This window comes from Amia ocellicauda, chromosome 2 (assembly GCF_036373705.1).
Source record: "Amia ocellicauda isolate fAmiCal2 chromosome 2, fAmiCal2.hap1, whole genome shotgun sequence".
NCBI lineage: Eukaryota > Metazoa > Chordata > Actinopteri > Amiiformes > Amiidae > Amia > Amia ocellicauda.
In genome coordinates this window covers 37,027,113-37,041,221 of record NC_089851.1, presented here as the reverse complement: position 1 = coordinate 37,041,221, position 14,109 = coordinate 37,027,113, and the positions used below count along the sequence as shown (strand labels likewise).

General features: G+C 35.2%; 1 protein-coding gene across 1 annotated transcript in view; it reads left to right on the top strand.

Moving 5' to 3' along the window:
- Positions 1 to 14,109, top strand: part of LOC136770455 (macrophage mannose receptor 1) — a 43,169-nt gene that overhangs the window by 14,218 nt on the left and 14,842 nt on the right. The window contains exons 10-20 of the mRNA XM_066723397.1: positions 2,047 to 2,162; positions 3,453 to 3,601; positions 4,807 to 5,006; positions 5,745 to 5,869; positions 6,404 to 6,488; positions 7,635 to 7,779; positions 11,314 to 11,352; positions 11,537 to 11,700; positions 12,354 to 12,418; positions 13,071 to 13,171; positions 13,595 to 13,734. Of these exons, the coding sequence (XP_066579494.1) occupies positions 2,047 to 2,162; positions 3,453 to 3,601; positions 4,807 to 5,006; positions 5,745 to 5,869; positions 6,404 to 6,488; positions 7,635 to 7,779; positions 11,314 to 11,352; positions 11,537 to 11,700; positions 12,354 to 12,418; positions 13,071 to 13,171; positions 13,595 to 13,734 (1,329 nt within the window). The remainder of the gene's footprint in view (positions 1 to 2,046; positions 2,163 to 3,452; positions 3,602 to 4,806; positions 5,007 to 5,744; positions 5,870 to 6,403; positions 6,489 to 7,634; positions 7,780 to 11,313; positions 11,353 to 11,536; positions 11,701 to 12,353; positions 12,419 to 13,070; positions 13,172 to 13,594; positions 13,735 to 14,109) is intronic.

Below are 14,109 nucleotides of genomic sequence, written 5' to 3'. Positions count from 1 at the left end.
CCTTGTCCATCAAATCTATAGGATACACTGACACATTTCACTATGTTAAGTAGTTGGTTTAGGGGCAATATTTGTGAGCCTGTTATATTAAAAGAAAATTGTAAAGAAAATTTGAAAAAGGTCAAAACTGAACTAAGAAGACGGGGAATATTTTTTTTTATGAGTCAATGCTTTCTTTATAGTGTAACAGGGCTCTTCTGTACATGAGCTTATTATGGTGACATAACCCCTCTGTTAATTCAGGAGAGTGTATAAACACACCGTGTCAGGAGATTGGTGTTTTGGTGTAGCGACTTTATCCTCCACTGGGTAGAGCTGTGTGGGGTGGAGTTTTTGGAAGAGTGGCTGTGTCGTTAAGGTTCAAATCCCGAGAGAGGGGGCTCCGACCAGCACACGCTACAATAGCAAACACTGGATTTAAAATCACTCGCATTCCTCTAATGAAAACAGTTTCACAAAATGATGGAATGTCATTATTAACATTAACATTCATACTGATCTAAAATGAAATAATATTCAAAAGCTCAAAATAATATTCTTATGATCAAACTTCCTATTCTTTAACTAGGTATTGGATGATTGGGTAACACTTTACAATCGGTCTCCCTAGTTACAGTGTATTTACATAGTAGTAGTACTCAGAACATAAAAATATTGTATGATGCATTATTACAATATACTTAATGTGTAATAATGATTAATGGTAAAGTAAGTACACAATTGTAAGGATGCCCACTGGGAGGATACCTTTGGAGCTTTACTGGGCATGACACACTTTTATACACATTAAGTACATTGTAATAATGCATACTTGTACTGTACATATGAGTAACTACAAATGTAGTTACTGATTACCTACTATGTAAATACGCTGTAACTAGGGAGACCGATTGTAAAGTGTTACCGATGAGGGAAACATTTGAAATGATGTATCACATGCTAGACCTCCTATCAGAAATCCCATTCCCCTATACAATTTAGAAAGCAGGAAAGTAAGCAAGTATTGTGCTTGAGAAATGTTCGCATATTTAAGAACAGATCAAATCAAAGATAGATAAAATATTAGTGAGCATGTTTCTTTGAAAAGTGGCCATGGGATAGTGTTCGAGTTCTCTTTTCACTCTGCAGTTATTTTCTTAACAGGGAGGAAATGCTTTGCTGATCAGTTAAATCAAATATGATGCTGACATACATTTATTTAATCAGTGCATGTCTTCTGTGTTTTTTCTCTTACATCCGTTACACAGAAATATTCCTACGGGAAGACTCTGCTCAGACCTACAATGCTGAGCAAGCACTTCCTTCTCTTCTGCTTTGTTTGAAGGAGAATACAATTCAAAACTATAATACAAATTTCCATTTTGCAATTCAGCGTCCCTGTAGATTGCGTGGCTTTGGCACACACAGAGGTGTAAACAAGAACATAGCGTCCTGATAAATCCAAACACCTCAAATTCCTGACATTGGTCAAAAACAAGGCAAAGGAACATCCTCAGCTGCAATGTCAGAGGCAACACATGTAGTAGTAATCATCCTGTTAATCCTATTCCTCATTGGCACTATAGAGTGGAAAATAAAATATAATAGCTTCAGAGTTCAAATTCCAATGTTAAGACTGAAAATAAAGAAATTGAGTTTTGTTATTACAGCTAAGCTTGCCAGTGAATTTTACCCGTGTGTAAAATATTATTGAGAAGGCAAAAAAGACTACTGACGCCACATGTAATACGACGTTTCCTATGGCAATAATTATAATTATTGTAATTATTAACAGCAATTTGATATAATCAGACCTACCAGACCTACAGGCCTACATGGATTACATAATATAACTAAGAATTGTTCAAAAGTCCACATCAAATAAGATAAATGTCTAACATCACTTTACTACAGTAGACTAACAAAATGTTATTGCTGTTGTCATATTTTATTCTTCATTGTTGAATTATATGACATTGTGCTACAATGATGACCTATTTTGCTGTATATACAAAGGGGTTATAATCTGAGGTCTGCATCTGTTCTTATCATACTTCTTTATTCTAGGGTTGGATCAGAAATGGCGTATACTGCTACTATGTTGGATCTGAGACGCAGACATTTGACAGTGCAAAGGACAAGTGTGGCAGTTCAGGGAGCAGTTTGATTGATATTCAGGACAGGTAGGACTACATATTACTGAACATAATGTTCCTAATAATTTCATTGGTAATGTTTAAGCAACTCATAACATTACATTATTTTTCAGTATACTGTTGGTTTTACTACATCCACTTAAAAACAACTTGATATTGCATTTGTCTGCCCCTGAAGATTACACTAATACTAGGTTGAATTAAAATTACATATAAATCACTGTAAAATCAGAAAGTGCTGTTTGACACTCTGTATTTGACATGCTAATGTATATGTAGTTAGTTTATCCAAAAGTACATGTTAAATTCATGTATATTTGATGATTAATATTATCTTCAGACAGTTGTAACTTTCCATTGATACCAGCAGTTAGCAGTACATGCTAATATAAATAAAGAAGTGACACACATTCATGTGATCAGAAGAGGAATAGGATTGAATTTTCCTTTAGCTTGGTCCATGTCAGTCTACACAGCAAATCATTTTGATAAATTCAGCATACATTAATCAGATACGATTACTTTCTAATCGTCACTGAAGAAGAAGAAGAACCCAGTTAATTAGGTCAAGAATTTGTCTGTTTTGGATAATGTAGTAGTTGACAAGGAACTATTTTGTGATAATTATTCATAAAATCATTAATTGTGTTCAGTTATTAACCTTAGGCAGCTACTTTAAGCATAAACACTTTCTTATTCCTTATGAATACTCAAGTTGCCTTATTACAAATGTTGATGAGGAAAGGGGAAAACGTACTCATATGTCAAACAGTTGAATGGTAGCAGATATTTGATTCATAATTCGGGATACTAATTGTATAATCAATTAACCCAGTAAAGGTATTATGAAGATTACAAGTGATTGTATTTATTATATTAAATGAAATGTAAACACTTGAATATAATTAATTTCCTTAAATTGTGAACCATGAGAAACTGTACAGGATGTTGGTAATTGCATCACATTGTCTGCAGGTGTTGGTATCAAGCATTCAACCTAAATAATCTTTAATTATTCTCAGTAAATCCCCATATTTCTAAATTATAGCCTTGTGTTTTAATCATCTTGCTTCATCGTCTGGCTTTTCCCTAGAGACAAAGTATGATTTAACGTTTTGTGTGAAAATTTATTTAAAATGGTTTGTTGAATCTTAACATGGTATTTTTTTTCTTTCTAAAGATAGTGTTATTATTATTTGTATCATTTTCAACTTTTCAAACCAAAGGGTTAAAAGAAAATATTACACCTTTTCTTTGAATACAATTTTCCAGTTTAAATAAAGGAAGATTCACTCACATCGAAATGTGCTTTTTCAGATATGAAAATGCATTCCTTGTTAGTCTGGTTGGACTGCGGCCTGAGAAATATTTCTGGATAGGCCTGTCCAACACCGTGGATCGCTTATCATTTGTATGGACCAATTCTTCAAAAGTGTATTTCACTCACTTCAATTCCGGGATGCCAGGTATAGTACTCCATTAAATATTGTTTAATGTCCGCAATGTAACATGTGATTCTTAGTCTGTATTTCAAGACTGACACAAGCTGCTCAAAGACTAAAATATTCTTTCAGTTCTTGGATGTCCAGTGTGGAGCACAACACAAAATAGACTTGGATCTATTTTTACAAAGCCAAGCAAATAAAAAAAAAAACTTGAGATTTCTATGGCAAGCCGTTGTGACATTTAAGCCATAATTGCTAATATCAAGAATTCAATTGCTGATATCAAGAATGATCTGGTATTTTTGATATAAACAATTGTATTCTTGATATCACAAATGCATACTAATTAGCATCAGGGTTTTTTTGGATATCAAAAATGCATACTAATTAACATCTGGTTTCGGCTGCTTTCCGTGTTATAGTTACTCCCCTTCTTCAGAAAAGTAGATGTGAATAACTCAGCTCTCAGACTGGCATCCTCTCATTGTTAATGTCTGACACTGCCTGTTCACTGCTGAACAACCTCAGCGGTATTGCCATTCTCTACTGGCATTGTGCCTGTTTATTTGTGTGTTTCTTCTTGATAGTTTGTATCATATGCATTTATCTTATATCAAATGAAAGAACAAGTTGTGGCCTTTCGTATTATAAGAGCTAATCGGCTGACAGAGTACAAACACAAACTCGAGCAGATGCAGATTAGTCCTGTACACTGTGAGAAATGGCCGATTTCACAAGCTGTAGCTCAGGCTAGGAAGACCTTACATATGCGAGTCAGATATCGTTTGAAAGTTCCTGGTCTCTAGTTTCTATATTTTATTGTATTATTTATATTTTGATAAATTAATTTGATACATTAATGATACAATGATCTGAAAATAATGGAGCGGATTGTAAATGTCAACAATTGTATTCGTGATATCAAAAATGCATTCTAATTAACATCTGGTTAAGGATTAAATGTCACAACAGCTTGCCATAGTTTTCTTTTCAAATGCAGACGAGATGTACAACGTTAAGATTTAGGGAGGAATGTCTCATGGATATCATCTGAGTTATGTTTCCCCCTGTGATGTCACTGTGTTGTCTATCAAAGAAATTGATCATGCTGCTAGTAGAAAACGAATGCCAGTGTTTTGGGTGTTTTGACACATGCCATTTATAACTTTCACACATTTTACATTATTCTCTTACATATTCCTCTGCTTCTGTTGTCTATTTCAAAGGCAGAAAACAGGGTTGTGTTGCCATGACAACAGGGACAAATGCTGGATTATGGGATGTTTTAACCTGTGACAGCAAAGAAAAGTATATCTGCAAGCAGCTGGCTGTTGGAGTGACAGTACCCCCACCTCCTACAACACCTACACCGGCTTCTTGTCCTGACGATTGGCAATCGTATGGCCAGGGCCAATATTGTGCCAGGGTAAACCGCCACTTCCAAGGCCTAATTAGATTAATGACATTTCTATACCTAACTATATTTTTTGCTTTCAGACTAATCCATTTGAAAGGTTATTCACTTTTTCATTAAGCTTAAATTCAGATGCTTAAAGACAAATGTGTCAACTTTGAATAGCTGTCCAGATTATGATATTGAGTACTTTGAATCGGTTGTATGCTGAGGTAGGTTAACTCCATACAGTTACATATAACCATGCGTGTAATGATGCTTTACATACTTTGAGGAAATAGCAAGGATTTGTATTCAATAGAACCATAACATGCTTTATAAAATAGCGTTCACATTTGTAGACTCTGAAGCAAGTTAATTTGTATTAATCAGTAACATTGAACAGATCCTGAACACACAGAAAGTGTCAACTTGAGTGAAACCTGCCTGGAGGATTCCAGAAGATCGTTCATCTGAGTTCTGAATGGCTTGACATACCATAAATGAGCCAAGAGACCCTCCCAGTACTGCCATGTGTTCTTATATTAACAGTGAAGCAATTAGACTTCATACTTTCTACATTAAGTTACAGGCAAATGAAGTTGGATGATTTTGAACATTTTGTGCAGACTGGAGATCAGAGCACAGATTAGTACCTAGTGGGGTTTCGGTAGAATAATTTGTTTGGAGGTGTCATTAGAAAGAGAAAGGGTCTGCCTTTGTGTATGCACAATTGACCATACTTTTTGATTGTGTGTTTGTATTCTCCAGCTGTATAAGAAAAATACAAAGAACAAAAAAACCTGGTTTGAAGCTCGTGATTTCTGTGTGGCAATAGGTGGTGATCTGCTAAGTATTCACAGTGATGATGAACTTCATGACATATATCGTGACCTGTGAGTAGATTCTTTGTTTTATGTACTGAATCTGAGATTCATCTGGTGATCTCTACATGTGTAAGGAGTTTCAATACATTCAAGATTGGTCATATGGAAGAAATGTTGTATTTCTTGGAAAATGTGTGTCCTAGTAACTTCCTGAAACATTATTATAATATTTATTTACTTATTTATTTATTGGCAGATGCCCCTTATCCAGGGTGACTTACAGGATACAAGAGCAATACAAAAGTTAATTATTACACATTACATAATTGTAGAAATAAGCCATTGAATTTCCTTCTGTTAGACTTTTCAAATCTCATGAAAATAAAATGGTACTTTATTGTTGTGTGTGCATAAAAGTGTTGCATGCATACATAATGCTGCAATGTAAGGTTAACAATTTAATGTCAGACAGCCTTGGGAATGCAAAAATGTGTTCAATGACCTTCATAAATAAAACATTGTTTCTAAATTAATGTTTTGTATGTAAGTATCTAAACAAAAAATACATGTTCGATTTTCTTTTTTTTTAATATACGAACATAGGACTCATTACTACAATGAAAATGCCTGGATTGGTATCAACAACCTGGATCCCAATGCTGGATACGTGTGGAGTGATGGATCTCCGGTAAGTCATTTTGAAATCGGTAAACACTTTAAATGTGTATGACCTCCAATATTTAGTAGATACATTATATTGTTCTCTATAAGTTGACTCTACAAAATATAAATAAATTTGCCCTTAAGCCGACAGCAGGTACTTGCAAGAACACCAGAAGATGCCAATAATCAAAATGAAACCTGCACATGTCTTTACCAAGACTGCCAAGCAGGGCTGTGAGACTCTAGGGGTGGGGTAATGCACAGAACACAGTTGGCAGTGGACAGACAAAGATATGTAACACAAGGTTTGCGAACACAGGGCAGTTCTTCACATACAGTGGCCTCCAATTTATACATACCCTTGACAAACTGGAACAAAAAGTTGATTAAACAGAAGAAATGCAATTTTTGTGATCATGTATTGCCCAAAATAATTAAAATCTGTAAAATGTGTATAAAAACACTTCACAAAAATGTTTTAAATAATGGCACATTTTTAAAAAATCTAACTTGTTCACACCTGTCCTTATTTAATGACACCTGTGATTTAACTATAACATTCAATTTTGTACAACATTTTTGGCATTATTATAAATCACATAAGAGAAACCAGCCAATCACAGAGCAGCATTTCTAAACATTCCAATAGCTCTTATCTTGTGTATAAATGTCATCTTGTGCAGCGAATTATCAGGATTTAAAAAAATTATTCAGCGACCAGCAATGTTTCAGGAAACTTAATGCGAGTGGTGCAACTTCCACGGGATGTACGTTTGATTTTAATTGTTTTGTTACTTTTAACCATCATGAAAATACAACACAGATCACATACTGTAGGTCAGTTACAGCGGATCCGGGACCAAAACATTTTTAGACAGAGAAAGTTCATTGGGGTTCATTGTTAAATTTAATGAAATCAGATGTTTGTTTTTCAGTGTAAATAAATGTATGTCTAATCCTTAAATGTGACTTATCATAAGTTAAGTCGTGTGAAGGCTGTCTCGTATTGTATAAGAGATGTAATTCTGTGCCATTTGTGCTCAGCTTCGTGGTCCCCTCCCCAAACTGCACAAGATTACGTCTCTTATTGTATAAGAGATGCCTTTCACATGGCCTATTGACCTGTAAATTATGTTAGTCACCAAGGTTTATATACACAATTGTTTTTCAGGCTTCCTTCGAAAACTGGTCTTATGGTGAACCCAACAATTATAATGATGCAGAGCTTTGTGGTGAAATGAGCTTGTACTTCGGATTGCCTTGGAATGATCGACACTGTGAATCCTACAATAACTGGATGTGTAAAATTCGCAAAGGTATAGTAATACATTTCATAATACCCTTTCAAATGACAGGGACATGTGCTGTACATATTATTTCCACCTGATATAATTAACGTGAATGTTACATCATTGTTTGTTACCCATTACTGATTTATTAATAACAATCCTATTATCATGGCATTATAATTCCCCTATTTTTTTATTTTTTTTTTCATTCCCCTGCTGTTGTTGCCCCCATTCAGAGCCTCCACAAAGTTGCACTACTCTTACCACTGGCAGTTATTTCAGGCTGGCTGGAGGTCATAACCCCATGTCCTGCCCTATGGTGGTGGCTTTACAATTTCTGAAGGAAATTTTTACTTGGCAGCTGTATCTGTTTATACCATCTTTATTCACAGCTCACTTCCTTACAACTTCCTGGTTCTTGAAGGGGCCACAGCAGCTTTGCACCCCTGTACCTACCAGTCATCTGGCCTTAATTGTCACTTGTCACCCTTTCCAAGTCTCCCTTCACTCAGATGAGTTGAAGTCTGAAGATGGCGTTTCTGCTGTCCATTGTTTACTCAGAACTCAACAGCTTGTAAGTCTACCATGGAGCCATGGTCTATTAGATGCGCCTTGTTGAAACAATGCCTGTCCAACTGGATTATTACTGTAGCCGATGAGTCCGCTGGTCTTCTCCTGCCTGAGCGGATTGTGGCACAGTCATTAGGGGCATGGCTGTGTCTTGGGTGCTCTTTAAAGGTGTTTCTTTATCTCATGTCTGTACAGAGTTGGACAAAGTCTTGTGTTTTTACAGAATTGATGTCATTGGCTTCGCTCCTTCTATTGGAACATCAGTTTTGGGTGTAGCCATTGGAGGCACTCTGAGGTGCAGGGTGTTTATTTTTACATGGTTCTAGGGCTACTCAAATGTGAGACTTCTTTGCGAGTGTGGCTGCCATTTGTTGAAAATAGTTCCCAAATTCGTGAGGTTGCTCTGGTGGGAAAAGGACAAATTAATGTTTGTGAGCCGTGTACTTGAACAAGAGAAAAGGTGGAAGTTCAAGTTCAGGTTGATTATTGCCTATCAGAGTTCTCTGCTAATCTTATTGCATGACGCAATATCCTCTTGGGACCCCTTTGGAAACTATTTTCTCTTTAAGATAACCAGGGTTGCATCTGCAACCTAATGTTTCACTGTATTGATTGAAGTACTTATTTTCAGAATCCTTCTGGCTCAAACAGGTACAATACAAACTTAAAGTAACAGTACCCTGTAAATGCACCATGTGCTACAACTACACCACCACATACTAGAAAGACAACCATCACAATATGTTGGTGTGATATTTTTATTCTACATTTTGTATATCTATGTCTATAAACATTGTTCTAGTAAGATAATTTGAATGCATTTTTATATGTCTCACCCTTCTTCCGTCTCTATAAGTGCAGTACACAGTTCTGCCTCATATTCAACCAGGCCCGGTTCTTGCCAGCTATGGAAGGGTGGGCTGGCAGATATCCTAAACAATCCTAAACAAAACATGTCATTTACTAGAGTTTCTGACTAAATGTTAATTGCTGCCGTCTATTTAAGAATATTTCATTAATTTGAATTATTTTTTTAATCGGTTTGAATGAATGATTCAATGACTCTCTCGATGCTTCAATGGTTTCGTTACTGGATAAATCAGTGTTTTTGAACAAATCCCTTGAATGAATAATTCAATGACATACAAGTTTTAACAGTCACTTGTTTAACAGTTACTGGTGTAACAATGTAATTGATACAATCATTATTTGAATCGTCAAGAGGAAATTTACTCTATTTCGATCACTACTGTAGACATCAGTGTTTATATCTGAAATATAAACTTTTATCCCTGTACTGCTGTGATAATTTGAATTATTGTAACAGAAATAATGATACTGTGTGATTGAAAAGACTATTTGTGAAACTGCTCTCTCTGGATCAGCGGCAGCGCCAACGCAGATTTGAATGTTCACTGTGATCGTAATCGTACTTATAGATGGATAGATAGAAATATTTTTTACATTTTTTTAAAGATTTTTTTTTAGATTTTAGTTTTTTTTTTTCATTTTATAGATTTTTTTTTTTTTGGTGCTACAGAAGCACGCGTCGCGCATAACGCTGTATTCAGGCCATGGAGGCGGACGGTACCATCCAGCAGTAAATGACTGTGACATGGACCAACTGCACGTATTTAACATTGGCTGGGACGGTGCGTTTAAATTTAGGTCCAGTATTTCGCTGCCACCGGCATCGTGATTTTGCGAGGCTGAGGTACAGGGAGACGGGTTTATTTCTGAGGCGGGAGCTGGGGAAGATGCAGTTTGTGAAACAATAGTAGCCACCAACAGATGTCCTTACAGGCCCCAGCAATCTCTCATTGCACGCAAATACTGCTGCGGTTAATGTCATCGCTGTGTCGCTACTGAAGGCGAATCGTGAGTGTGGACTGCTGTTGCTTTCAGCCAATAAAAACAAAGAAACATACTGCAATTTTCTGGTGTTATGTTTTGATTGGTTGGGGCAGTACAGCCCTCCCTCAAACTGCTCAGAGTGCTTTTAACCAATGCACACATCGTACAAAATAAGAGATTAATGCTGTCTTTGCGTAAATTCTGATTGGGTGGGCAAGACAGATGTTTGGGTGTGGGTGGGCCCTGCCCCTGCCCTGCCCCTGCCCTGCCCACCGCTGCCCATGCCTAGATCCGGCCCTGTTCAACCAGAGTGCAGTTAGGAGTAGATGCATCAGAATAGCGATTTTTAAAAATAAATGTATGCAACAATTTCAGCCAAGGTGAATCTATCACACTGTCAACAGTGACACACACAAGGCATGTAGTTAATATTTACACTACATATTCACTCACAACTTTCACTCCCCCAAAATAATATGCATTAGTTTAGCCTATAGGTAGTGCTAAATAGGAGTAGCTAAATGGAGGAAGTATGTCCTATAGAAATTAGGATATCTGTGCCTCATACAGTTAAAAATAAATAAAAATAAAATACTATAATTAAATATATCTGTGATATTCTTGCATATGTACATATGGATAATTCAGATAAAAAATACATATAAATAAAGGCCATGCATAGGAAGAAGCAACATAAAAAATAAAATAAACATCCATCTATTTATTATCTGTTTTACGTTCAATTTTTTTTAGAGTTGTCATCCTTATAACTCACTATAAAACTATATGGGAGGTGGTGAATTGAATAAATAGAGTTCCATGCAGAGAAAGGCATAAGTAGTTTAATTCTCTCTTTCTGGTTTTTGCTTGATTTTCCTCTAATTTCTGTCCCATTTTTAAGGTGTACAATTCCAGCTGTGGATTGGTCTGCAAGTGTTTGATACCTTCCCAATTTTAGCAATTTCTTAAATTTGGTTTAGGCCATAGTCATCATCCACATCTCTTTATTTTGTTAAAGAGATAATCAATAGTTGTGATAAATTGAATATTGTCATTAAATAACTTATATCTCTGTAGGTCTGTGCATTTACTTGTTTTTCATCTTATGTTCTACTTTATCTTTGATTCTACCTACAGGAGTCACACCAAAACCTCCCCCCACTTTTACTCCATCAAGTAAGTTGCCAAAGTTATAATCAATCTATTTCAATGGAGTCAAATCAAGACAGGACCAACAAAGTCTGAATTTTATATGGAACATGTACATGGTGCCCTGATCATCTTTATTCAGCAAAAAGGGTATTGCATGGCATGACACTTCTGTTGGTACATTTCATACATTATTTTCTTTCCTATACAGAGCCTAATGTCACAGAAGATGGCTGGTTGTCTAATGGCAAATATCAATATTATATTAATACTCAAAAACTTTCTATGGAGGATGCTAGAAACTACTGTAAGAAGAATTTTGGTGACCTTGTTGTCATAGAAGATCAAAGTGAAAGGTTGTTTTTATGGAAACAGGTAAAGATGGGTCGTTCTTAAAGACATAATTTTTAAATGTTCTGATTTGATGAAAGTCTTACTTCAGTTTGATTGCAAATGTACATTCTCTATTTTGATTTCAATCAAATGAATATCAAACTCATTGATGATTAATTATCGCTGACCCTGTGTATTTGTATAAGCAAGGCAACTTCATTCTGATTTCATTTTTTGAAAAGATTAACAAACTTTTGAACATTCTTTATAATGCAATCAGAAATACAAGAAACATGCCCACATGCATGGGATCTTTAAATGTCTGCCCCCAACTTCTGAAGAATGAGTTACAGATGCAGAATGTACTCAATGCATTAATTTGTACAAACGTTTTATGCAGCATGCACTACATTCATTTAATCATATTAATCACATAATTTTGTTATAATTTACTATTTGAAACATAGAATAGCTTGATGAAAAAATGAATTATTATAGTTCCCATTATGTAAACATTGTGCTAACATAGATATGTTCCCACCTACAAATATGTCATTGTTTTTACAGAATATTAAAATTGTTATTAATCAATCTTACTTATACACTTTTGATTAATATTGTTACACTTGAACTTTACACCTGGACTATTTGTGGTGCCACTGTTTACATTTTTTAAACCCTATTTCCTATTTCAGATTTCCAGAGGTGATGAAGACCAATATTACATTGCATTGACTGTTGGTCTTGATAAAACATTCCAGTAGGTATAAGTAACTACTAGTATTTCGTTATTGAATCAAACCAGGTTGATATGAAGTTAGACACATACATTTCTGACAGCTATGGTACCCAAATATGAGTTTTGGGAAATTGTAACCCTCTGACTGAAAGATCCCGGTGTCGTCTTCAGACAAAGGAGAATAGTGTTTATTGCCCCAGTAAAATCCTTACAGAAAAACATTTTCAGAGCTCTAAAGGTGAAAAAGTTGCAGCAGCCAGCCCACAAGAGTGGTTTTTAAAGGAAATTATCTTCTCATCTGACCACTATTGGATGTATCTACTCCTAATTAGTACCTCCAGCAAGTTTGTGATCAAAATCAACATCAGAATAGGACACAGTACAGATTTTGTTTAAAAAAAAAAAAAAAAACACTGACCAGCTTTAACTAAATATTAAAATGACAATGAGCACAATTATGCATGAATAAAACTATTGTCAAAACATGGAGAGCTTTCTCATGCTTTTTAAAACTATTGCAGAAATTAACTTGACATTTTCCGGAAATAATCATCTAAACAATTGTTTTTGAAGAATGTGTTGTCTTTTGTGTTTTTCCCAGCTTGCTGACAACCAATGTACTGTTTTGGTCGATTAAAAAAAATATATTAACGTTTTTGTTGTTTTCCTCAAGGTGGCTAGATGGATCACCTGTAACTTACGTGGCATGGGAAAATAATGAGCCAAACTTTGCCAACAATGATGAAAACTGTGTCACCATGTATAAAAGTATGGGTAAGTAAGGAATCATAGATAATATATTTCAAACCATAATGCATAAATGTTCCTTCTGGTAAATTTTTGGTAATTCTTAGCTAAAATTATACTGCCATATTAATAGGAAAATCAATCAAATACAATTTTCATGCAAAATATTTTACAAATCTATAGAACATGAAACTAACAATTGTAATTTTTTTTATCTGAGCGGGGTGGGGGAGGACAGATGGATGGACTTTTCTTTCTTTCTTTTTGGTTTAATAATAAAACAATATATTATTGCAGAAAGAATCTCCATGTTTTCTAGTAATGTCAGCATACGGCATTACTCCAGTGTGAATTAGTTACCCTGTCAACTGTAAAACATAATAAAAACATTAGGAAGCCACTGCATCATGACTACAATCATTTTCATTGATCTGTTTTTCTAATGTGCAGGGTTCTGGAATGACATAAACTGCGGGATGACTTTTGCTTCTATATGTAAAAGAAGTACAGAGTTTGTGAACACCACAATAGCGCCAACAGTTGTGCCAGAAGGAGGTTGCCCCCCTGACTGGATGCTTTTTGACAAAAAGGTAGAAGCAAAGACCTCTTAGACTATATTTATATGGTGGACCATTTAACTTTAGCTCAACTACAATGCAATAATACTATAATACTTATTTAAAACCTATTTGATCACATCTGTTGTCAAAGTCATGTTCAAGAAAACCTCCTTACTTCACTAGGGTCAGAACCTCTAAATGCTTTCATTTCATATAATGTCTTTTTTCACAGTGTTGTATCCAGGGGTGAGCTACAGTGCCTAGTATTTTACAGTGTTTTACCAATTACAAATTCAGCCCAAGAATGTGATTTCTTAACACATAAACATTGCTAAAACTTAAAAAGTAATTGAAACAATCGACCACTTCAAAGATCAGAAGAAAAAAGTTAGATATATTTTTTAA